Raw genomic sequence first — 25,967 nt, forward strand, 5'->3', positions numbered from 1 at the left:
TTGCTTAGACTGCTGCCCCCGCGACCCGGCATCGGATAAGCGGGAGAAGATGGATGGATGGATGGATGGAATAAATTATACAAATAATATCGCGCTCTATGTGCAGGGCGTAGTCTCACGTGGATAAACAAAGAGCACGTTGCATCAGTGATTCGCCTTTAGAGGCCGCTCTCGTAATGACAGCAGAGTGGAAACCGGAAAAACTATCGGTATGGATTTTTGCAGATAGACGATAGTTCCAGCAATCAACTATCGATGCAAACTCATCTGCAAAACTGATTAATCGGTCGACCTCTGATATGTAGACCTTTTGATGTTTCTTGTGTCTGTGTAACAACTATAGTTTGCGCTTTGGTCTAACAGCTCCAGAGACGAAGGGCAACAGAAAGAGCAACATTTTTTGCAACATTTTGTATTTACTGTAAGTGGATGCCAATAAAAGTAGACCTGTTAGGTATGATGTCTCTCTTTTCTGTATGACCTAAATGTTGGAGCATTTTTAATTTGTTGCCATAGCTACACACATAAAAAAAAAAAAAAAAAAAAACCTCCTGAGCCAGGATTTTCTCATTTACCAAAAAAAAACACTTAAAACTCACTTAATATATCCTGCTGGCATGCGACAGTAATATCGTGACAAAGATCAAAATAGCCGACACTAAATGAATGCATGTCTGTGAACTATTTATTGCCAAAAATATTAGTCATTATTATCTTATATATGTCACTGCTGGCTTGGCCCAGTTTATTCGAACATCTGCGATTACTTTTAAACAGCAGTAAACATTCGTTTCATTATTTTTGCTTCATATAAGTATGACAGATTCCAAATTCCTCATTTTGAAGACGTTCTTGTTGCTAAAAATAAATAAATAAATAAACTCTAAAGGAACAGCTTTATGTTTGACTGCTCTCAATGACTCACTGTTTTATTTGTGTTTTATTGTTTGCCTTAAGTCATTAATACTATATTTATTGCTAGATTTAATAAGCCCTTTGAACGATTTATTACTCATTCACTACATACTGTACTCATAACATCTTTTGAGTGACCGCCAACATAAAATTGCTACGTTACTATTTGACAGCTGTATGCATTACTAGAAGTCCACTGAGGCAGCATTTATACTGCCCCACAATGCACAGAGTAGGAGACATGAACAAGACTGTCATTAACAGGGTTTCTAGGTTGGCAGATGTTGTGCCACATTGCAATTTTGTCGGAAATATTTGTAACGAAACCTAAAAAAAACCTCCACAGGCAAAGTATGAGTGCAAACAGTGTGTCGATGATGCACAGAACCAAGTCTACTGCAAGGTGTTTTTGCAAGGCGTGAAAAAGGGGAAAGGAGGGACATGATATCTGTTTATCAGGAGTGATGTGAAAAAACGTGACCTTGTTTCCCACGCGACGGCTGAGAAGGAGGAGTAATTGATTCTACAAACGCTGAAATACATTCATACGTTCAATAAATTGTACAAATAATATCGCGCTCTTTGTGCAGTGCGTAGTCTCACGTGGATAAACAAAGAGCACGTGGCATCAGTGATTCGCCTCTAGAGGCCGCTCTTGTAATGACAGCAGAGTGGAAACCGGAAAAACTATCGGTATGGATTTTTGTAGATAGACGATAGTTCCAGCAATCAACTATCGATGCAAACTCATTTGCAAAACTGATTAATTCTCTGATATGTAGACATTTTGATGTTTCTTTAGATGTTTCTTGTGCCTGTGTAACAACTATAGTTTGCGCTTTGGTCTAACAGCTCCAGAGACGAAGGGCAACAGAAAGAGCAAAATCTTTTGCAACATTTTGTATTCACTGTAAGTGGATGCCAATAAAAGTAGACCTGTTAGGTATGATGTCTCTCTTTTCTGTATGACAATAAATGTTGGAGCATTTTTAATTTGTTGCCATAGCTACACAAAGAAAAAACCCTCCTGAGACCACCTGTGCCAGGATTTTCTCATTTAACAAAAAATACTTAATTTAATACTTAATACAATGTCCTCATTTGTTTTAATACATCTAAGCAGTTAAGGGTTAAAGGCCTTGCCCAGAGGCCCAATAATGGCAATTTGGTGGTGCTGGGATTTGAACTTACAACCTTGTGTTCCAATGTTTTATCCACTGAGCAAAAACAACATTAAGTGACAGGTTAAATAACCAAAAAAAACAACAACAAAAAAATGCTAATAATAATTCATAACAATAGCAATTGAGATTTTGTGTAGTTCTTCTACCACTTTGTGTCATACTGAAACTTCAGGTGAAATACAGCATGAGACCAAAAATTAAACATCTCGAAATACAATAAAAAGCTACATGAGAGGTGTGAAACCACATCCTGTTTTGTCACTCTGTGTTCTATGAGCTCAAGCATCATTGCTACACTCACATAAAAAAAAAAACATTACCATATTTTTCCAAAGTGAAGTCCATGGCAATACCTTGGTAAAAATAGCACCGCTTTTGCCATTTTTGCTTAACATGCGAACAAAACTTTCACTCTTGATAGAAGAACAATGGAGTGAAGCTACACTGTGGAGACAAATGCACTGGGACCCGCGACCTTTTTCCAGTCACATGTTCTTCTTCTACAAAATGTTACCACTAAGTTGGAAGCGCATGAATGACATTTTTCCTTCACTTGAACTAACAGATCTAAACCTCTTCCAGCATGACAGTGACCCTGTACCCAAATCCATCTCCATACAGATATGATTTAGATGGGTTGGAGTCGAAGATCTCCTGCTATAGAGCCCTGAGCTCAAACCCCAGGCCTCCTCAATCCATAAGTACCTGACTTTACTAGGACCCTTGTGTGAGCACAAATCTCCACAAAATCTAGTGAAACATCTTCCCAGAAGAGTGGAGGTTATTGTAACAGCAAATAGAGACTAAATGTGGGGAACGAATGCTTTAAATGTTATGTAAGCGAGCATAACAATAGAGCCTCTGCCAGACCTCATTGTTTGACGCATCTCAAACACTCCACTCAGACCAACAGTGTCGCTATTGTAGCCTTAGCGCTTATGTCAGTTATCTACGCTGAGCTCCTACAGTACTGAGTGATGACTCGGAACATGACTGGGGTTCATTCAGCTTTTCAGGTCTATAGAAGGCCACTCAAGATCTTTCACTCCAACTCATGTAAAGCATATCTTCATGGAGCTGGGTTTGTGAACAGGGGCATTGCCATGCTGGAACGTACAACGTCCCTTACAAGACTCAATATCAACTACTTATATACGTTTTCATGATTTCTTCAACTTCTAGGAAACGGAATCATTTCAAACATGTCTGACAGTAATTCCGGGCTCCAAACACCACGCCTTTTATCCCACCTACATTTTTCATATAAGGTCAAGCCTGGGACAGGGTTCCTACACATTATTCATTTTGAGATTTCATACTTTTCCAGGCTCAAATATGCAGACTTCCACAAGACCATATTATAAAGCACTAAAACACAGTGCAATGTTAATCATTTATAAATATGATTATGATTTGTATTTTTTTTTTTACTGTAAACCTTCAATCCTACAGTAACTGAAACCAAGAAACTATAAAACAGAACTAAAGTCCAGTAAATAAAATTTCCACACTAATATGTTTTCGTAAAAATGAAAAAATAAAAGAATTCTATCCGTTTTGGCCTTCCGTCACTGAGACAGCCAACAGAAAAAACGTAGCTTTTTCAAAACGGCCTCCAAAGTGGGTACATTTGAAAACACCTTTTCAGCGTGAACAGTAAAAATAGAAGCTTTCAAAAACGATGAAAGGGTTTTTTCTTTAAAACAGCATTTCAAAAAGCCGGAAAGTAACTAAACGGCAAGGGGGGGGGAAATGACCCGGGTCGAAGCGTCTTACGGTTTTTATTAATTTATTTATTTTACAGGACGTAAGCGTTTTCAGGCGTTTAATGTGCATGAGCAACTTAAAAAAAAAACGATTGAAAACAAAAGTGTAAACACAGAGCGTTTTTATGACGTTTTCTAATTAATCCTGATTAGTGCAGATGTAGCCTTTGTTTCATGGAAAATATTTGTACAGATTCTTAATTTTATATTTTAGAAAACCGAATACAGCAATGGGATGAAAACATGTATATTTCTCAATACTCAGTGACCTTATCCCCAATCCCCCCCTTCGTTTGAGGTTTGCGACTCACCTCCAGTGCAGTTTGCCGTGTACACACACAGCAGCTCCAATGCTGCACACGTGCCCGAGTCGTTCAGAACGAGCCACGGCCAAAGCGACAGCACGACAGAAGAGAGCTTTAAATCTGTTGCTACTTCCTGTGAGGAATACAACACAAACACACAAACAGAGTTTTACTTAATAATAATTGTAGTGTTTAAATATTTTAATGATTTATTCATTCATCATTTTTTGCATATTTGGTTCATAAACAGTGTTAAAGTTTGCCCACAATTCCAAGATGCCTGAACTGATTTCTGTATTATGCAATTATATTTTTTTACATTTATACATTAAAATTTTTGTCTGCTTCGTAATCTGTTAAAGCAACACTGGGATGTGCATGAAAGTTTGTTTCATGCCAGCAAGAGAAAAAAAGAAATAAAAGGCAAGCATTGATGTACAGGTCTTTAATCAGACACACACAAAAAAAAAATAGTCATGGCCATAAAATGTATATTTCAAAGTGGACTTCTTAGAAATTGTGGGAAACTAATACAGCCAAAACATACAAATAGTGCCATTTATTGAGCCATTGTAATATGTACAAGGTTACCCTACACGCTACACAATTACCTACACTTTTACGGTCCTCCTGCAATAGACACAAAACTACACGTACAAACGATTGCGGACACCTGCCTGTTAGATTTGTGTGTTTTTTTTAACATCCCATTCGACATGCAGTCCCCATTTTCTGCTATAATAACCACTCTTCTTTAATCTAACATCTAACAAATCCAAAAGGTATCAGATACCATTGTGTGCTTCCAAATTTGTGATATCAGTTTTTAGGAAAGAAACGCATATAACTGGTCAAGTGTCCCAATACTTTTGTCTATATAGTGTATGGCATATTAATTGCAGTCGTTTGATACTTATAGAGAAGTTCAGGTGAGATTTTCTTGGTACAATCTGCATTATCCCTGTTTAGATGTGTGATCACTGCTACAACCTTCAAGTGACTGCATCCTGATTTAACACTAAGATTACAAAATTAACCAGCATTTCTATTTTTATTTGTACAAGGCATAAATGTATAAAGCAGTTACATACTTTACATTCTTTATGCTGATACAGACAGTTCCTCAGGATCTCCAGCACCATCCGGAGCTCCTTCATGCCGTTTTCGTCCTGTGTACCAACAAACAACAATCAAAATCATTGACCACAGAGCAAGGTGACGATTCAGAAAGAACCTGAAAAGTATTTAGTGTTTGCGTAACAAATGCACAATTAAAAAAAATAATAATAATTGAGCCACACAGTTGTGGCTTGAAGATATGGTTTACATGGATTGGAGTGGAAGATCTTGAGGAACCTACTGAAAAACTCTGGAATAAATTGGGACACTGACTGCACCCCTAGGCGTCTCACCTCACTAACATCAGTACCTGACTTTACTAAAGCCTCTGTGGATGAATGAGCACAAATCTCCACACCACCACTTTAAAATATAGTGAAACATTTTCCCAAAAGAGTGGAGGTTAGGTGGAATGAGATGTTCAGAAAGGACATATGAATCTTATAATCAGGTGCCTACAAACTTTTGTCCATATAGAGAATGTCTTTCTGACCCAGGCCAGGGTTGTTTTCTTTGAACGTGTCTGTGGGACTATTTTCAGAGCTGCTGTTCTTGAAAATTAATCACCACCTTTTGACAGAACAGTTTCTACAACTCATCAGAGTGGTTGCACATGGTACTGAAAACATGTCTTGTTTTATTTTAAACCAAATGCAGGTGTGTGGTTTTTTTTTTTCTATCTCCAAACGAGTAGACGTTTCTACAGAGGAACTAAAATAGGAAACACGTGTACGATCTGTGACGACGCTTTTTTGCGCACTATATACGGCACTTGCGAAAATGTGGAAACTTGTGCTAACCCACAAGTGAAATCACACCATGTGATGTGGCAAACTATCAGTATGGATTTTACCACCTACACACTTACACAACTTTCATACACAATTTAGTACACACAATCGCAATGGAGATCTGGTTACCTTTTTCCTGTGTGTGGTTTTGCCTGGCCTGACAGACTCCAGGTGAAGCTGAGAGTGAATCTGCTTCATTTGTTCCACACAGCTGTCGATAAGACCCGCTGGCAGAGGAAGCAAAACAAAAGATCGGATCGTTACGTGGAATAAAAAGGGCTTGGTAACTTTCTGGCCAATGATGAGCCATAACATTATGACCACCTGCATAATATTGTGTTGGTCCCCCTTTTGCTGCCCATCGAGCATAAACAGCATGAACTTCTTCAGCTACTTGAGCTACAGGAGCTCGTCTGTTGGATCAGAACACACGGACCAGCCTTCGCTCCCCACGTGCATCAATGAGCGTCGGCCGCCCGTGACCCTGTCACCGGTTCACCACTGTTCCTTCCTTGGAGCACTTTTGATAGATACTGACCACTGCAGACCAGAACATCCCATCAGAGCTGCAGTTTTGGAGATGCTCTAACCCAGTCGTCTAGACGTCACAATTTGGCCCTCGTCAAACCCGCTCAAATTCTTACGCTCGCCCATTTTTCCTGCTTCTAACACGTCAACTTGATCAGTGTTAGAAGCAGATTATACCTGATCAGTGTATATAAAACGTGCAATAATAAGAGGCCACTAGTCACTTATAACATTACATCACAGTTAAATTCTTTCATCACGTATCCAAAATGTTGGGTCAGCCATGATACAGCGCCCCCTGGAGTCAAGTGCCTTGACTGCTGACCTACCGCCTCAAATAAGCACTCTTTACAATCGGGGTGAACAGTAAAGCAGGCACTTACAAAGTCATCTACAATGAAGAAAAATCTTCAGAACAATCTTTTGAATAAATATTCAAAAATATTAATTTCTAATTTGAAAGTACTGAAGTTATGCTGAAATAAAAAAAAAAATCTAAAAAAAAAAAAAAAAAAAAAAAACAGCATGTACTGCTGTGTGCTGCAATATAAGAGTCTGTCATGTTCCAATGCAAATAAAGGCCAAGCGACAAAAGATCTACCCAGGGAAGGAGGAGGAGTGTGTAGGCTTGGGGACGTTTCAGTTTGCATTTCGATTTAATCTGAATTTCTTAAAAAGAGCAGAGGAGTAGGTGCTTCTGTGAGGTTTTTTTTTTTTTTTGTCAAACCAGCTCAATACAATATTCAAAACAGTCTCTCACTCTACTATTCTGATCTCCAGACAAAACAAGTAAAAGCTGGTGGACTGGGAAAATTTGTATCAATACGGGAGCCATTTTAGATTTTCCAGTTTAAGTTAATAATCTTGTTATTAGGGGTGTAACGATACACAAAATTCACAATTCGAGACATACCTCGGATGTTTAAGTCACGCTTCGGGTTAAAATTGGGTGCGGTTGGGGGAATGCAAATTTAAAAAATTGCTTGCCGTTTTTAATGTGTTTAACGCAGTTTATTATTATTAACATTTGTGAACGTTGAGCGTTTTTTAAACAATTTTGAATCAAATGCCTGCTTGATTAAATAATATTAAATAATATTTTTTATATTTTATAAAATAAATAATAGATCTAAAAAAATATAAATCAAATAAATGCAAAAAACTTTTTATTATATTACCGAAACATTAGATTAAATTGGCACAAATCTAATTGATCGGATAAAAGGGAAAATAAAATTAAATAGTTTATAGTTATGTATATAAGAGTGTTTTTTTTTTTTTGACATTACATTAAATATGTAATGTATGTAAATATTTTCCATTGTTATGTTTTACTTAACTGCTCTACATATTTCAGCATACTTTTACAAATGTCTTCATTCCTTTAATCCTTCATTTATTCACTCCCTTGATATGTGGAATTGTCTAACTCTGGTTTATATTTTATACCCTTGGCAACATTGTGTGTTTTCAAGTTTATAATAATAATAATAATAAAAAAAAAACGCTTAAACTGTGAGGCGGAGACTAAACAAACTTGTGGTACGCCGATTAATATGTTCGTGAGGGAACTCAGATTGTAACTGTTGTTCAGCCTGTAAAAACAATTGCATTCATTACACATAAGTTCCGAACCGAAGCGGTTCTGTACGAATACGTGTACCGTCACGTGTACTTGTTATGCATGCTTCAACAGGAGGATTTCTCACCTTTACAGGCGTAACTCTGCGCTCTGTAGCTGCAGGCAAGGAGAGACATCAGGAGCTTTGCTGTGACCTTCTTCAGAGGGTCGTGGAATGGAGTTTTTTCATATTGCTGCACAACAGAACGGAAAAGGTGGGTGACATTTAACAACCTTCCATCCAGAGATCAATCAAAGCTTATAGAGGAAGTTGTTTTGCAATCTCAGCTTATGTAACATGGCCTGCAAACATGATAAGCTCTGTATTGTGATACAAAAGGAGCTCTGACACGTTCAAATGCCTTACTGTATATTTCCATCGCTCTTTAGATAAATGTGAGCGAGAACGCATTGGTTCTCACAACGGCCTGGTGTCCGTGCTCATCCTCACAGCGAGATTTCTGGATCAGTTCTGATTTTAGCAGCGACGCAATAACGAAACTACGAGAACAGAGGAAGCGATTCAAGTCTTCGCCGCATTGATGATCGAAAGCTTTGTATAACTCCAGGAGAAACTTTCCTGTGTAGGCGTTTGGTTAATGTGCAGGAAACTGATTGAAATCTGAAAACTTACAGTGACTTAGACCCGAAACACAGTACATGTTCCAGACTTAAAAACAACATTCTATCATTCATGACAAGAGGTGTCTTATGGAGTTGTTTATACACACTTTTCAGTTTAAAATTCCAATTCCAAACCAAAGGTCAGGTGTCCCAATACTTTTGTCTTAATATTGAGCCTAAAATGTATTTAAGGTGTAGTATTCCTTGCCTTTAATTCATAAAGGCCATCGGTTCTAATAAAGGTGGTGGAACGATGCTTATGACACCAGTGTACGTGGTGTTCTACTAGTTCTCTAGACTCCTATCTACCACAGGGATCCCCGAACTACGGCCCCTTTAAACAATTCCAGAGACAAATATCTGTATTTGAGAACAAAAGTTGGCTTCCAAACTAAAATTTCCATTAATTTTCCCTTAAAAGGGGTCGAGGCACTGACAGCTGATTGCTGAAACTATCGTAAAAAATCCATACCTATGGTTTTTCCGGCTTCCGATCATTTCCGTCATTACAAGGGCCGCCTCTAGGGGCGCATCAAAGATGCCACGTGCCGTTTGTTTTTATCAATAAACTGCTTTATTGTATTTAAAACTGATATAATTGTATTTATTAATGAATATATTTATTTTCTTCACAACATTTTCACGATTCTGTAGTTTTTGTATATATTTTTTTTTTAATAAAGTTCAGTACTATTTTATATATAGTGTTCATTTTGTTATTTTATCCAGTATCCATTTGAAAAATTATCAGTTGGTCAATCAGTTATTGCAAAAAAAAAAAAAAAAAAATCCAACCTACCTATCGGTAAAATCCACAATCATTCAACCTCTGGTTATTAATATTGCTTGAATTTGGTTTATTTTGGTTTCAATTGCCATGAATATAAAAAAAATAGTGTCATTATAATGTTAATAATGCCATTTTAATAGCCAATATATCTAATAAACCAAAATCATTTCTTGGACAGTGTTTGCACTTTATTTCAGTGTGCCGCTCAACTTTACCTCCAGCAGCAATCCACAGAGCTTCTCTCCTGACTCAGTATTCAGAGCAACGCTTAGAGAAGCGGACTTGTCTTCGCCCGTGCCTCTCTTCTTTGCCTCTTCGGAAAACAGCACGCAGAGGAATTGCGCAGACGCCGTGTAGAGCGACGAATCCGAGTCGCACTGGTCCACACAGGCACGGACGGTGTCTAAGAAAAGATATGGACTTTTAGGACTACTGTAATACAGCTGTTACGGTGCAGAGAAAACCAGTGGTGGATGAAGTACACAAAGCATGTAGTTGAGAAACAGCAGGTAAAATGTTACTCCGGTAAAAGTGATCCCTTTAAACTTACACTTGAGTAAAAGTACAAAAGTATTTACCTTCCAATGTACTTATGATTTATTATGTCTACAATGGTCCTATGATCATTTTTGCTACAAGATTCTTTGCTTATTTCAACTCAACTTCATGTGAAAAGACTTTAAATGTTACTCTCAGCACAATGATCTATTAATAGAATGATATTAATGATTGAACACTGATATACTCTATATTATAAGTATTGGGTCACCTAGTCATAAGTCTGGTATGTGATTTTTGAGCATTGCATTCCACATTTAGTCCCAACTTTCTCTTATAATTCCTCCGCTTTTCTTTGAAGATGTTCCACTAGATTTTGGAGTGTGCTTTATGGATATTTGTGTTCATCAGCCACAAGGGTATTACGAAAGGCAGGTAGTGATTTAGGTGATCTTCAAGATCTTCCTCTCCACAGCATGTAAACCCGATCTGGTAAAATTGTGTGCCTCTAGCTTTTGTGGTAACAGTTTGGAAAAGAACCACATATAGGCAGAAAAGTCAGGTGTCCAAATACTTTTGGCAATATAGTGTGTGTGTGTGTGTGTGTGTGTGTGTGTGTGTGTGGGGGGGGGGGGGGGGGGGGGGTGTCACGGTTTCTATATAAACATACATAAATGTATACATTATATACACTGTGTACATATGCACATAGAGTTATTTTAATATATACAGTAATCTCCCGCATTAACTTGGTTCGATTCTCCTGCACCCGGTTTATCACGGAATTGCAGTTGCCACATAACTAATATGAATACTAGTAAAATATGAATACAGTACAGAAAGCAAAGGAAAAAAAAAAATGCAGTGACGTATCTTTAACATGCCTCTTTTTTTTTTTTACCTTATAGGACACTTCAACCAATAATCAAGCAGAGAAACTACGCACAGGCTACGCTACAGAACTGTACACTGTAAAGTACATGTACTCACTATAAATGTGATTTCTACGACTTTACACTAAATTCAGCTCGCTATATTCTTGCAAATGTGTTCTGGGTGTGTTTAAAGTGTGTGGGCTTAAACAATAACAAAATCTTATCGCGGTTTTCGCTTATCGTGGTTTTTTTTTTCGTTTTGGAACGTAACCACCGTGATAAACTTTATTATTGCAATGCGTTTATTCCTACTGAAAGCTCTTTAGAGGTTGTACTTATTCAGCCGCGATGCACCTCTTATAATAGAAATCGTTATGTTACGTTTCTTTCTGTTGTTTTAAAAAGTAAAGGCACAATCGCTCAAATAGTCTGCAGTAACGTTGTAAAATGTGGGGCTTTAATAATGTTAGCGTTCTGACACTTGGAATTTTCCGATGCAGAAAAGTTCAATCCTGTTTGTATTGAATAAACTAAAGTTTTTTTTTTTTTGCATGGTAGTCTTACATTTTTGCTTTTGGTTTGCAATGTCCGAGAACGGCTTCAGATTGAAATTATTTTGTCTTTAATCGGATAAAAAATATGGCCATTTAATATACTATTTGTGTAACATTCAGAACTGAGTTACAGGTTTGTTTAATTTTAAACAGAATTTTCTAGGGGAAAAAAAGCAAAGTCGACAAAGTCAGCCACAGCAGCAATACATTTAACATTTGTTCCAGAACAAACCATGTGAAAGACGGGTAGGATGCGGTACAGAACTGTTGTCTGTTCAATGGTTTTTATTTTTAAAAAGAGAGATGCGTTTGTCCAGGCACTTGTGCAGTGTCGTTTTTATGTCATCCCACATGACTTTTCCTATGGACCCCCCTGACTGGTTCTTGGTCCCCCCTGTGCCACCCCCCATTAAAAAAAAAAACTAAAATCGCCCCTGCCAAGTGGCAGTCAAAACAAGTTCAAAACTCCACCACTGACGCAGCTGTAGGTTGAACGGAGTCAGCAATATATACAGGACAAACTGGGTCACGCTACCCTGTGCTCATAACACCAACGAGGTCAAATCATTTCCAGTGCTTCTGTTTAGAATAATCCATAGTCATATTTGTTTTTTTAATATGTAAAATTGATTAGGTGCAATGGTCTTACTGTGTTAGTGAAAAACATCCCATTCCACATTGAGTCCCCATTTACTGTTAACCTCAACTCTTCTGGGAAGATGATTCGTGTTTGTAAAGTCATGTACTGATGTAGGTGAGGTGAGGAGGTCTGGGGTGCAGTCAACGTTTCAATTCATCCCAAAGGTGTTTAATAGAGTTTACGAGCAGGCCACTAAAAAAGATCTTCTATTCCAACCCATGTAAACTCCATGAAGATATGCTTTACATGGGTTGGAGTGGAAGATCTCCTGCTATAGAGCTCTGACCTCAACCCTATTGAAGACCTTTGGGATCAATTGGAACGCTGACTGCACCCCCCAGTCCTCCTCACCCAAACGCGAAATCTCCACGAGCGCACTCCAAGATCTATTAAGACATCTTCTCAGAAGAATTTATTATAATAGTAAATGGGGAATAAATGTGGAAATGAGATGTTCCAAAAAAAAAAAGAAAAAAAAAAAGCACATGAGAATCGCAGGTGTGGTGTCCGCAAACTTTTGACCTTCCATGAAGTCATAATCGGAATCAAATCAGAGTCTTGTTTCTTTGTGTTTTGTTTTCCTCGTAAAAAAAATTAAAATTAAATAATAATAATAAAAAATAAATAAAAAAGGTGGAGGAGTGCTGGAGGAGATGCAGTGGATGTTCATCTCACCCACCTGCTCCACGACAATCGCACACATCTGTCAGAAATAAAATCTCTCCTTCTCTCTATCCTTCCCCATCCTTCCATCCCAATCTGTCACAAACAGCAAGAGCGCAACCCACCCAGTGATAACAAGCTGTCTCTCTTCCTTCCTTTCCTTTTCTGCTACCCCTCGTGCTGTCACTCATTCAGCAGTCATCCCTCGCTCCCTGCCCTCTCCCCTCGCTCCGTCCTCGCGTTCCTGCGCCCCGCGGGGCTCTCTTCATGCTGCTCATCCATTCTTTATCCCTCTCTTTGCTCTGCTCGCTTCCTGTCTCCGGAATTTGCTGTCTTTCCTGCAGCTGTCTTCCCTCCTGCCTTTATCGCTTCATCACTTGTTCCTTCCTCGTCATCTTTTTATACCTCGTAACCATCGACACTCTCCTTTTTTAAGCTTTCTTTCAGTCTGCGCCACTTACCTGTATACTGGATGTACAGAACTCATCCCTCGTTTCTTTCTCTCCTCTTATATCCCGTTCTTTTCAACCCTTTACCAGAACAATGTCTCTTTAGGAATAAACCCACTATCTCTTGTTCTTTTTGTTCTCCTTTTCTTCTTTCCTGTATCCTTTCTTTGATTCTTTGGGGGTTTTTTTCTGCATCATTTATCCCTCTTCCTCCCTTCATTTTCCCCTCTTTCTCCTTCTTTCATTCACCTGATTTTATTCTTATTCTGTTTTCGTACTGCACTCGTTCCTGCATCTCTTCTTCCCTGTTCTTTTTTTATTCATCTTCTGTTCACTTCTTCCTTCATCCCTTCTTCCTGTCTCCTTTCCCTTCTGTACCTCCTAATCATTTCTCTCCCCTTCCTCTTCTCACTGTACCTAAATCTGTTGTTATTTTGTCACCCCTCACTCTCTTCCCTTGCATTCTTTTCCTAGTCATCCCTTTTTCCTACCACTCATTCGTTTCCACTGGCTTTCTCCGATGGCACTTGTCCGGCCCATCCCTCGTTCCAGTTTTATCACCTCTGTCTGTTCAGCACCTTCCATTTTTCCTGTCTGGCTTCTTCCTTTTTTCCATCTATCTTTTTGCATCCTTTCTTTCCTCTGTGCTTGTTATTCATCCTGTTTTTCTCATCCCTTTATCCCAAAATTAAACCTCTCACTTTATCCCCTTTGCTTCACTCATCCATCATACCTCGTCTCCTCCTCTCTTTCACCACATTTCTTTCAGGAATTGCAACCTTCCTTTCATCATAACTTCATGTTCATCTCCTTAATCACCCATCCCTCGCTCCCTCCCTCTCATCACTCTCTAAACCCTTGGGCATCCTGCACCCACTGCTCTCCCCTCCAGCATCCTTTCTTCACACTTCCACTTCATCTTTATCCCTCGTTCTGTTCTCTCTTTCATCTTTCTCTCTCTCTTCCTCACCCCACAGTAGTCTGCTCGCTCCTGCATCCTTTCGTTTCTCCCTCCCTCGCTCCCTCCCCTCATTAATCACACATCACGTATCCTCACATCCCTCCTTTCTGCTTTTCTCTGCTCACCTGAGAAGCGCTGCCAGCATTTCCCCAGAGTCCCGCGCACATGTGGGCCGCAAGCGGCGTAGTTCCTGCGCAGCAGACTCGCCAGCAGCGTAAACACATCTGTCCAGGTGTTCAGCAATGCATTCTGGGTATGCACGTCTGAGGACACACAGACGAACACTTAGTCATCAAAGGCTGAGAATTTGAAGGGCAAAAGAAAATTTTTTTTTCTGCCTAGAATGATTTGAAACAAAATTAATTCGATATAAAAACAAATAGTAAAAAAAGCTATTATTATTATCACTAGAAGAAGAAAAGGAGAATCAAGAAGTTATTTTGCAAGGCGGAAAAAAACAAGAAGGATGAATAAATAAGCACAAAACAAAGAGGATAAAGATGACAATTAAACAAGAAGAAAAGAAGAAGAAAAAGCAGAAGTGGTGAAAAAAAGCTGAAGAACAAGAAAAAGGAAGAGAAAAAAGATAATGACAACAAGGAAACAAGAAGAGGAGGAGGAAGAAGAAGAAGAAATGGAGAATAAAGAAGGGAAAAAAACAGGAAGAAGGATACATTTTTTTTTTAAATGGCAAAGGAAGATGATAAAGGAGGAGGTTCAGGGGAAGAGGAGGAGAGGAAGGATAAGAAGAAGGATAAAGAAGATGACAATATTTCAAGAAGAAAAGAAGAATAGGAAGAGGTAGAAAACGTGGAAAAAGCAGTAGAAAAAAAAGAAAAGGGGGGAGGAAGTCAGGAAAAGGTAGCAAAAAAGAGAAAAAGTAGGATAAATAACAATGGTAAAGGAAGAAGATGAAAGAGGAAGTGCAAGTAGAAGGGAAAAAAGATAAACACGAGTATGAGGATTGAAAAGTGGCAATAAAACGAAGTTGTTAAATAAAATGGAAGATAGGAAAAAGGTAGAGGACAGCAAGGAGAAAAGAAAAAAGGAGTAGAAGCAGTAAAAAATAAGAATCAGACAGAAAAAGACGATAAATAAGAAGTGTAAGTAGTAGAGGAAGTTGTAGAAGAAAAAGATGAAGTGAAAGAAGAAAAAGCGGTAGGAGAAGATGAAGAAGATGAAGAGAAAAAGGTATTTGTAGAAGATGAAGAAGATGAAGAATAAGAGAAAGTAGAACTGCTAGTAGTAAAAGATGAAGATAAAGAAGAACGAAGAAAAAGATGAAGAAGTGAAAGAAGAAGAGGAAGAGGATGAAGAAGAGAAAGATGAAGAGAAAAAAGCAGAGAAAGAAGTAGAAGAAGAAGAAAAAGAGAAAGAAGAAGGAGAGAAAGAAAAAGAAAGAAAAGAAAGAACATGAAGAAGAGGAATGATGTGAGTAATAGAAATATACACAGATGTCTCAGGCTGTGTTCAGATGAACATGAACACAGACGACCTGGTGGAATTTACCGAGAGGTGTGAGAGAGAGTGTGAGGATGGAGATCAGGTTATGCAGCAGAGGTTCAATGAGCTCTGACTGGGAGAGAAAATCCTCGCTGAGCACAACGACGGCCTGAACCAGCTTACACACACTCCGCAAGTAACACACACTGCTCTGCACCTGAGCGTGCACGAGAGAGAGAGAGAGAGAGAGAGAGAGAGAGAGAGAGAGAGAGAGAGAGAGAGAGAGAGAGAGAGAGAGGCAGGAACAGTAAGAGACAAAAACAGATTAGGTGTCAAGTTGACAGCAACATGTTCACGAGATTGATACGATGCTCTGTTTACGTTGCACGTTCCTGCAATAACCATGCATTTATGCTGGAACATCACGGGGCACAAACTCGGAACAGAACAGTGTGTGTGTGTGTGTGTGTGTGTGTGTGTGTGTGTGTGTGTATATCACACACCTGGCTCCTGGCGTCCGTCTCATCAGCAGGAAGGAGTTCAGGTGTGTTAAGCTCAGTCAGGCATCGCTCGAGCTCTGCTACATCCAACACACTGCAACACACAATGAGGTAACACACCCTTGTACAACCCCAATACCAAAAATAAATACTGTGTAATATGTGAACAATGTCAATAAAAACCAGAATGCAAATCTCATAAATCTAAATACTATTCACCATAAAAAAAATTCATATCTAAAAAAAACTGAGGAGACCAGCTGCTGGAGTTTTGAGATTTAGCAACGTTGTCCCGTATGCGTTTGATACCGGATTCTAGCTGCTCAGCAGTTCTGGTGTCCTTTGTTGTATTTTTCGTTTAATTATTTTTTTAATTGGTGAAAGGTCTAGACTACTGCAGGCACCCGGACTCTTCTACTACGGAGTCATGCTACTGAATAGAAGCATTTGCTGCTCTAAAACCTGTATATAACCTTCAGCATTGCTGGAGCCTTTCCAGGCACTGATGCACTCCCATACCGTCAGAGATGCGACTTTTTAACTTTTTTGAAGCCGGGTGGTCCCTCTCCTCTTTAGTCTGGAGGACGTGGTGTCCATGGTTTCCAAATAGAAATTTCAATTTGTCTTCCATATCAGAACAGTTTTTCACTTTGTCTTACTACATTTTAGACGTGTGCCTTCTTCTTTGCATGACTGAGATTTAACCTGTATTTGTGGATGACATGGCAAAATGTATTCGCAGACCAATGATTTCTGGAGGAGTTAATGAGCCCATGCAGTGATTTTCATTACAGAATCATGACTGTTTAAATGTAGAGGGCACAGAGATCACGACCATCCGATACTGATTTTCGCCCTTGTGCACAGGTTAGATTAGATATTCAACTGTTTTCAATTTTACATTGAGGAACATTATTCAAAAATTTTAGTTGATTAGTAAAAAGCTCTTCACATCTTTACTTCTAAGAGACTCTGCCTCTCTAAGATACACTTTTTATACCCAGAGGCAGGAAGTAATGAAGTACAAATACTTCGTTACTGTACTGATGTTTTTTTGGGTATTTTATTTTTCGGAGAACATTTTACTTTCACTCGTTACTATTTTTGACACAAATATCTGTACTTTCTACTTCTTACATTTTCGAAAAAGGCTCATTACTTTAATCTATTTGGTGAGGTGATAAATATTTTTGTCTTCTTATTGCGTGCCGTTTTCAGCCCATTAACCGATTTTCCTGGCTTTTTTCAATCTTCCACTGGTGTATCATTTCCTGGCATTAAAAAGGCAACATTAAGTATAAGGCTAACGTGAATGAGACAGAGGGAGTCAACAATTCTACTCGTTCTGAGCATGCTCAGTAACAATCAGACCTGCCACTGTGACTGGAGTGTATTTTCTCGTGTAGAGGAGAATGGGGTTAAAACGTCGTGCCTTCGTCATGATTGCGGTCATAGACGAAAACTCTGACCAGAAGACTGGAACTGACCACATGAGGGGTTCAAACCGGATCACTGAGCTTTATGGGAAAATCGGGTTTTGCGTTAGTACTCAGTGCATATGTGGAGTTACAACTGATCCCACTCTCCACTTCTAACACACACCGGTCATAGCTTTTGCATTCTCTCTCACTCACACACACACACACACACACACACACTCACACTCACACACACTCACACACACTCACACACACTCACACACACTCACACACACTCACACACACTCACACACACTCACACACACTCACTCACTCACTCACACACTCACACACTCACACACTCACACACTCACACACTCACACACTCACACACTCACACACACACACACACACACACACACACACTCACACACTCACACACTCACACACTCACACACTCACACAGCAAAACAGGTGCACTGGGTGGCATTTGGGCACCTGGTGGTTTGTAGTTCTCAGTGTGCGTGTGCGTGTGTGTGTGTGTGCGCGTGTGTGCGCGCATGCGTGTGCACAGACCTGAGCAAGCCCTGCAGGATGTGGTTCTCTCGAAGTGCGGTGTGTGTAAACTCGGGCAGAACACACAACAGGTTGGTTAATAAGCCACACACAGCTGACAGTAGGTGAGGGGTTACTACAGAGACTCTCTCTGATCCGCCTACACACTCCTCAGACAGGTGCGAATCGGAGCAGTCGGACTCGCTCTGGCCTACAACGTAACAAAACCACAACAACAACGCAATGTAAAGCAAATACAACTACAACAATAACAACAAGAACTTTCATACTGACATTATTTCCTGACACAGTTTCAACACAACCGAGACAGAAGAAGGAGAGATGGATCACAGAGAAAGTGAGAGACGTATAAAAATAGAAAGAGAGTAAGAGATAAAAGGATGGAAAGAATAACCCAGATAAAAAGATAGAGAGTGAGAGTTAGTGAGAGCTAGTGGGATGGAAAGAATAATAGAAAGGCAAAGAGATAGCAAAAGTGAGAGACATACAGAAAGAGAGATGGAGCAAGTGAGAGAAAGACTTTGAGAAGAGAGGGAGAGGCATTAAGAGTGAATGTGAGACAGGGGGGAGAAAAAGACAGATGAGAGGAGACAGAGAGAGAGAGAGAGACACACAGAAGTAAGAGAGATAAATTAAGGCACAAAACAGAGAGATGGAGAAAAACAGATAAAAACCGAAATTGAAATCGCAGGAGAGGAAGAGAAAGAATGGAGAGAAAGACTGATGGTTTAAGTGCAACATCAGTGTGAATGTCAGGGCTACACCACAATGACGTGTGTGTGTGTGTGTGTGTGTGTGTGTGTGTGTGTGTGTGTGTGTGTGTGTGTGTGTGTGTGTGTGACCTTGTGTGCTGAGTCTGTTCAATGGAGGCTCCTGTGCTGTTACAGAGGAGGAGAGGACGGGAGAACGAGTGTCACTCAGGAGCTAGACAACACACACATGCGCACACATTAAGTCAACTACAAACAGCTGCCATTTACAAACAAAAAATGTTTTCATTGTTAAATTCTAATATTCATCTTTAACATGTGACTGACCAAAGTGCTGGAGGTGGAAATGGATCCGGAACCCTGGGTGGGATTCAGTGCAGCTGTACTCCCTCTCCACTGCTTCACAGAGTCATCTACACTCACACACACACACACACACACACATTTACATACAAGTCATAATATTCTATAATATGGAAATAATATTATAATAACACACACACACACACACACACACACACACACACACACACACACACACACACACACACACACACACACACACACACACACATACCAGCAGAGGCGCTGCTGAGCCGAGGGTGTGTCGGAGTGTAACGACCCGTGTAGCAACTCCTCACCATCTGAGCCACATGAGCAAAAAAATGGCAGTGATAGAGGAGAGCCTGCAGGGCCGGCAGACCTACCAACGACACGCCCGAGCCTTCATCATGAACACATGGGCTCTGAGAGAGAGAGAGAAAGAGGTGAGGAAGAGAGTGAGAGACAGATAATAAGTGACACAGTAAGGAGGAGTAAGCGAGAGAAGTCAGGGAAAGTGAGAAAAGGGTATAAGAGAAACCGATATGGATAGAGTGGAAATGAGTGCGAAAGATAGAAAGAGAGATAGACAGAGTGCAAGATGTAGAGAAAAAGATGAAGAAAATGAGAGTAAAGACAGTAAAAAAGATGGACAGATGGGAAGAGAGATAGACACAAAGAGACAGACAAAGAAAAAGAGTGTGTGTGTGTGTGTGTGTGTGTGTGTGTGAGAGGGGGGGGGGCAGGCAGAGAAAGAGAAATCGATAAAGAGATACAGAGAGAAAGAAAAATGAAGAAAATGAGAGACAGAGAGGAAGAGAGATGAAGAGAATATGAGACAGGGAGAAAGAGCAACAGAGGGAGAGACAAAAAGGCACAGGGAGAGGCCGAGAGAGAGAAAGAGGGAGGGAGAGAGAAAGAGATTAGATATTTAAGCCATACACACTATATTGCCAAAAGTATTGGGACACCTGACCTTTCCTGCTATATGTGGTTCTTTTCCCTACTGAACCCCTTTGGGATGAATTAAAACTCTGACTGCACCCCAGGCCTCCTCACCTCACCTACATCAGTACCTGCTTTTATTTACACCAATTTGGCTAAAAAATCTAGTGGAACATCTTCCCAGAAGAGTGAAGGTAATGGCCACTGAATGAGGAAATAGATGTTCAAGGAACACCTTCGAATCTCAGGTGTCGATAAACTTTTGTCCATGTAGTGCAGCTGGTGCTCTTTCCAACATGCTAGTTTTTTTTTTTTTACATCCTCCTGCTATGTTGCCTAAACTTTTCTTACAAGGTTTCAGAGGAACTTTTGTTTATTTGCAGCCTTCCTCTGTTCTCCTACCTGCCAGAAGCAGTCTTTGGCCTCCTCTGTGTTTGCAGGCATCGGCATCACAAGCAGGTTTTGCAGAAGAAACGCTGCCTAAATATAGAGAGAAAGAGAGAGAAACACTTCAGTCCGCAATGCTGCCATCTTGCTGCAAAAAGTGTCAGTGTTCGCAAAATGGAATCCAAAAACAAGTGTGAAGTCAAATAATGCTCTGTAGAAGTATATCACAAAAATCTTTCGTAAAAAAAAAAAAAAATTAATGAAAATAAGCATGGGTAAAAACATCAAAGATAAAATATTTAATGCAAAAATATTATTATTACATTAACAGCTTTAATAAAGCAGCTGCGTCCATGTTTTTAAAGGATGTTAAATAAACTGGAATTGTGCAGGTTTCTTTTAAAGACCTAGTTAACACCATTAGGAATAGACTTTAAGACCTGTATCACAACGTTAAAAACACAAACATTCTTCGGCCTTAACAGAGCCCTAAATCATTTTTTCACTTCCCCATAGATGAAAAAAAAAACTGTTTTACATCTGTGGTACGATCCGAGAGAGAGTCGCACCAATAACAGAAAGCTGATTGGCTGTTGCATGTTGATCTAATTTGTAGTCTAAATACAGTAGATTTTTTTTGGACTAGTGAAACTACAACACCGAAGAAACAAACAAAAATTACATACACATCGGAACATTAAGACCTGTTTAAGATACACTATACTGCCAAAAGTATTGGGTCACCTGGTTATAAGTCTGGTATGTGATTCTTGAGCATTGTATTCCACATTAAGTTCCAATTTGCTCTTATAATTCCCTCCACTCTTCTGGGAAGATGTTCCACTAGATTTTGGAGTGTGTTAATGTTTATTACGAAAGGCAGGTACTGATGTAGGTGAGGAGACCTGGGGTGCAGTCAGCGTTCACATTCATCCCAAAGGTGTTCAGTAGGGATGAGATCAGAGCTCTATAGCAGATCACTCAAGATCTTCCTTTCCAAAGCATGTACACCAGATCTTCAAGGAACTCACTGTGTGTCACAGGGGCATTGCCGAAAAAAATGATTGTCGAAAAAATTATTTCGGAGGCTGAGAACAGTGTACGAATTTAAGTGATTGAGCATAAGGATGATCTGTAAGTGTGTTGTCGTGTGTGTGTGTGTGCGTGCGTGGTGCTCTTTTCCGATGACGCCACTTAGTCGATTCGGCACAGAACGCTGGACAGGGCGGCGCCGGAAATGCGCAACCTCGTACATCCCTGCGTGCCGGAAAAAAAATCTGTAGACAGAACTTATTTTAAAAGATTATTATGATTGTTTACCTTTTTTTCCCCTTTACTTAGTAAAGCCTAAAAGTTACTCATTTTCCCTGCAAGTTGAGCTTAATTACCATCAGACATTGTTTAAAATCAGCCTTGTATCTTATTTTAACAGGTTTAAAAGTTGCCCTGGAAAATAAAAAAAATATTAAATAAATAAATAAATAAATAAAAAAAGCTCAATAATCCCAATTAGGACTTGTTATTATTATTTATTCCAAATGATGGATTTGAATAGTTATCTTGCTTGAAGTTTAAATGCTTTGTCTTATTTTAAAACAATATATCATTCTTAAATTAAGACTAATCCTCGGATTTAGTAGCTCTGGTTTTAAGATTTTTTATTTTTTTTAGACATTTTGTCCTTCTTACTAAAATCTTACTGTCATTTTCTGCACTGGCAAATCCTTAGACTTGTTTCAAAGTCTGTATTTTCTTAAATCATGCATTTCTTTCTTATATTTAAAAGTTTTTGCAACTAACACTCGGCACTCGTGTTCGCGTACTCGTGTCTGTGTGTGTGTGTGTGTGTGTGTGTGTGTGTGTGTGTGTGTGTGTGTGTGTGTGTGTGTGCTCATGCCCACCTCTCGGCGCACCATGCTGCACTCCTGTCTCTCCAGCAGGATGTTGAGCAGCGTCGCCCACAAACCTCCTGAGATGTTCTGGCAGCTATTCGACAAGATCACACAGCCGCTTTCTAATGAAGAGAGAGCCGTGCCCAGCGCCAGGCTGGCACAGCGCACCTGAGTGTACACACACACGCAAACACACACACAGTCAGGCTTGGCAAACGTTTTAACTGGCACCGCTTTTGTGCTCATTATGCTCTTCATTGATTTTTAAAGCTCAGCTTAAAAAACTTTCCTGTTTACTCAACATCATCCTCTTCACCCCCCCCCCCCCCCCCCCCGTCTTAAAGTGCATATCCTGAATCACATTCTTCTTATTTAACAGTTAAAAGTGTTTTTTCTTCTTTTAACTGCATAGTAGGGATGTGGTAGCTCAGTGGTTAAAGCTCTGAGTTACTCATCAGAAGGTCAGAGGTTCAAGCCCTGGTATCGCCACTCATGGGGCCCCTGAGCAAGGCCTCAGCGCTAACCCTCAGTGCTCCAGGGGCGCTGTCTCATGGCCAGTGGTGGACGAAGTACACAATGTATTTGAGTTGTAGTAGAAATGCACTGGGTAAAAGTGCTCCCTTTAAACATTCACTTGAGTAAAAGCAATAAAATGTTTGCCTTCAGATGTACTTTAGTATCCAAAGGATTAGGATTTGTTATGGCAATAATGTTCCTATCATCATTTTTGTCTCATGCAAAAAGACTCTGTTACTCCCAGCACACCGATCTATTAATAGAATAGGAGGTGGCAGCTCAGTGGTTAAGGCATTGGACTTTGAATCAGGAGGTCACAGGTTCAAATCCCACCTCCACCATGCTGCCACTGCTGGGCCCTTTAGCGAGACCCTTAACCCTCTCCTGCTCGGTTGTAAGTCGCTCTGGATAAGGGCGTCTGCCAAATGCCGTAAACGTAGAATGATATTGATGAGTCAAACAGCAATTCCAATCTATTCAATTGATCATGAGACCAAAACTCGACTACTTAAAAAAAAAAAAAAAATTATAATAATTATAATAAAAAAAATAAAACGATTTGCATTTTAATCCACTCACAGAAAATAAACAGGAACGACTGATTTCGCAAAAAGTACGATTCTGTTTTTAAAATGTGGGGAAGTGTGTGGGGGGGAACGTCTCCCCGAACAGGAAATACCTGTAAACTACAGACGTGCGGGAAAACCTGCTGAAGTGTAGTGTGAACTGTAGCGAATTTACTTAGTTACTGTCCACCGCTGACATTTATATTCATCCGTCTCCGCCGACTGCGCATTTACATGTGATCTAGCAAAACAGGCCGAGAGGGATGAATATTAATGCGCAATGCCAAATCTAAAGATGCATCTTATAAGAGTGTTTGTGTGGTTCACCTCTGGGTCACGATCCACCCACAGTGGGATTAACCAAGTGAGGCCGAACTGAGCTGAACACGGATCATCAGCACTCTGTTCGGGCCCGAGAGACCAGAGAGACATCCAGTCCTAGAGAGGGGAGAAAGAAGAAAAAAAAAAAACACACACGCACTCATAAAAACACTACTAGGCTCGACATTCTCTAAATATACATACAGCAGTGTGCAAAAGTCAGAGTCTGCTTTTGCTTGAATGGGTTGTTCATTATTCATCAAAAACAAGCCCTTGGTATTTAGGAATGTGCTATTTAAGGCGGCGTGTGAGAAACTCTGGTTTTATTTTTGCATTATTAAGGTGCTGTACAGAGCAGATCGTGTGTGTTTTTTTTTATATGACCCTGGCGTCGGTCGATCGAACCGTCCACCATATGTTTATATGACCACTACTTTTGTCTCAACTGAATAGTTATTAATATTACTTTCAAAAATATGGGTTGGTGCTGCTCGCCAGAATTTAGTGACAGGCAGTGCTTTTCATACCTGGGCCTTTAATCGGTGTCCCACCTTACCGAAGCCGCCTCTTAATAGCATCGTTATGATGCCACGGCTATAGAAAGCATCAATATCATACAGTAACGCAGTAGAACAGAGCGCTGCAACACAGACAGCTATCTCATACAGTGAGAATGAATGTCGGTACTGAAGCAAGACATCCAATGAGCACGATTGAACAAGTCTCCTTTCACTGGAGCCACAGCTGCACCGCCCGCACACATCATCTCTAGCAGAAGCATCAATATCAACCTCATATAATGACCCTGGGTTTTTCCGTGCATTATGGTTTTCTCGGGGAGTCGAAATGAAATCGTGAGTTTGTGTGCAAATTCTATGGGAAAGAAAAACGCTAAAGTATTGATGGTTCATGTAAAAGTGTAAAAGTGAAAACTGCTTTGAAAGTCCATCTTGTAAAAGTGCATCTGCGACCAAATCAATTTTCTCTGCTCTGTCAGCCTTTGTGTAAAAAATAAATAAATAAATAAAAATGCTATTAAATCTACATGAATATATTTGAGATTTTACAGTCCGGTCTCTGACCATAAAAGGAGATGAAAATGCTGATGAGACAGGACCTCTCTTTTTAACTACCGCGGGTGTCGTGAAAGTTCGAGTCAGGGGTTTATCATTTCAAAATGTTTTGATGCCGAAATGCATGTTGTTGCCAAATAAATACCACCAAGCGTCAATCAAAACAAGTTGAAAACGGAGCGTGTGCTCTGCTCTGATTGCTGCGTGTTTGACCAGTTAAGTTTTTATCCATTTAGAAATCAAAAGGAACTGATTTTCACAAAATGTAGTTAATTAAAAAGATTTGTCTGGGCTCTTGAAATGGTTCCTCTAATTTTGAGATAAATGTGGTTCTTTAATAAATAATAATAATAATAATAACAATAATAATAATAATAACAATAATAAAAAAGATCTGCCTCCATTATGTAATCATTAGTGCAAAATTGACAAAAAATAATCATATCTCGATATTTTTTATTATAATGATAATAGTGTAATATTACGATAAATGTGTACTATTTTGCTGAGTGTGTTATTGTTCTGGTACCTTAAGAACTACAGTGGACAAGATTTTGTCCTAAGATTTTTGATATTCTTCATATTCTGTGTGGTGCTCAGTTCACAGCAGTGACTTATGATTTATCTTTTCCACGGAGTTTAAATTGATTTTGATATTGCCATTTTTATCCTTCATGAAGTTATTTATTTGAAAGAAAATTCATACATTTGATCGGTAAATAAAAAGAATAAGACATGTTCACCAAGCAAACGGTGAATTTCGGTGTCAACTAAATTCAAAATTCAACTTTGCAATGCAGAGAAAAGATACTTTAAATGTGAAAATGTGCCAGTAAGCCGCTGTTAATAAAGGAGTCATCGCGATTGAAATGAATCACCCTTTGAAATGATTTGGTTCAATTGCAATGACTCACTGTTGCTCAGAGACGTAAGACTGTGGCTTTGTTCGGGATTATTATAGTTTGGAGAAATAGAGCAAAAACAGGCAATGCAGTGTTTATATATTAATATAATTT

General features: G+C 39.4%; 1 protein-coding gene across 3 annotated transcripts in view; it reads right to left on the bottom strand.

Moving 5' to 3' along the window:
• The window catches only part of rttn (rotatin), a 73,141-nt gene that overhangs the window by 6,748 nt on the left and 40,426 nt on the right, over nucleotides 1–25,967 (bottom strand). For all 3 annotated transcript variants that reach the window (XM_083530247.1, XM_083530248.1, XM_083530246.1), the window contains exons 30-44: nucleotides 23,885–23,995; nucleotides 22,485–22,643; nucleotides 20,599–20,676; nucleotides 19,508–19,676; nucleotides 19,258–19,343; nucleotides 19,063–19,144; nucleotides 18,221–18,410; nucleotides 16,230–16,320; nucleotides 15,793–15,943; nucleotides 14,409–14,546; nucleotides 9,859–10,046; nucleotides 8,318–8,423; nucleotides 6,210–6,307; nucleotides 5,262–5,339; nucleotides 4,177–4,303 (exon numbers count right to left, since the gene is read on the bottom strand). In XM_083530247.1, coding sequence (XP_083386373.1) covers nucleotides 4,177–4,303; nucleotides 5,262–5,339; nucleotides 6,210–6,307; nucleotides 8,318–8,423; nucleotides 9,859–10,046; nucleotides 14,409–14,546; nucleotides 15,793–15,943; nucleotides 16,230–16,320; nucleotides 18,221–18,410; nucleotides 19,063–19,144; nucleotides 19,258–19,343; nucleotides 19,508–19,676; nucleotides 20,599–20,676; nucleotides 22,485–22,643; nucleotides 23,885–23,995 — 1,852 coding nt within the window. The remainder of the gene's footprint in view (nucleotides 1–4,176; nucleotides 4,304–5,261; nucleotides 5,340–6,209; nucleotides 6,308–8,317; nucleotides 8,424–9,858; nucleotides 10,047–14,408; nucleotides 14,547–15,792; nucleotides 15,944–16,229; nucleotides 16,321–18,220; nucleotides 18,411–19,062; nucleotides 19,145–19,257; nucleotides 19,344–19,507; nucleotides 19,677–20,598; nucleotides 20,677–22,484; nucleotides 22,644–23,884; nucleotides 23,996–25,967) is intronic.

The sequence above is a fragment of the Silurus aristotelis genome (assembly GCF_946808225.1).
Source record: "Silurus aristotelis genome assembly, chromosome: 25".
NCBI lineage: Eukaryota > Metazoa > Chordata > Actinopteri > Siluriformes > Siluridae > Silurus > Silurus aristotelis.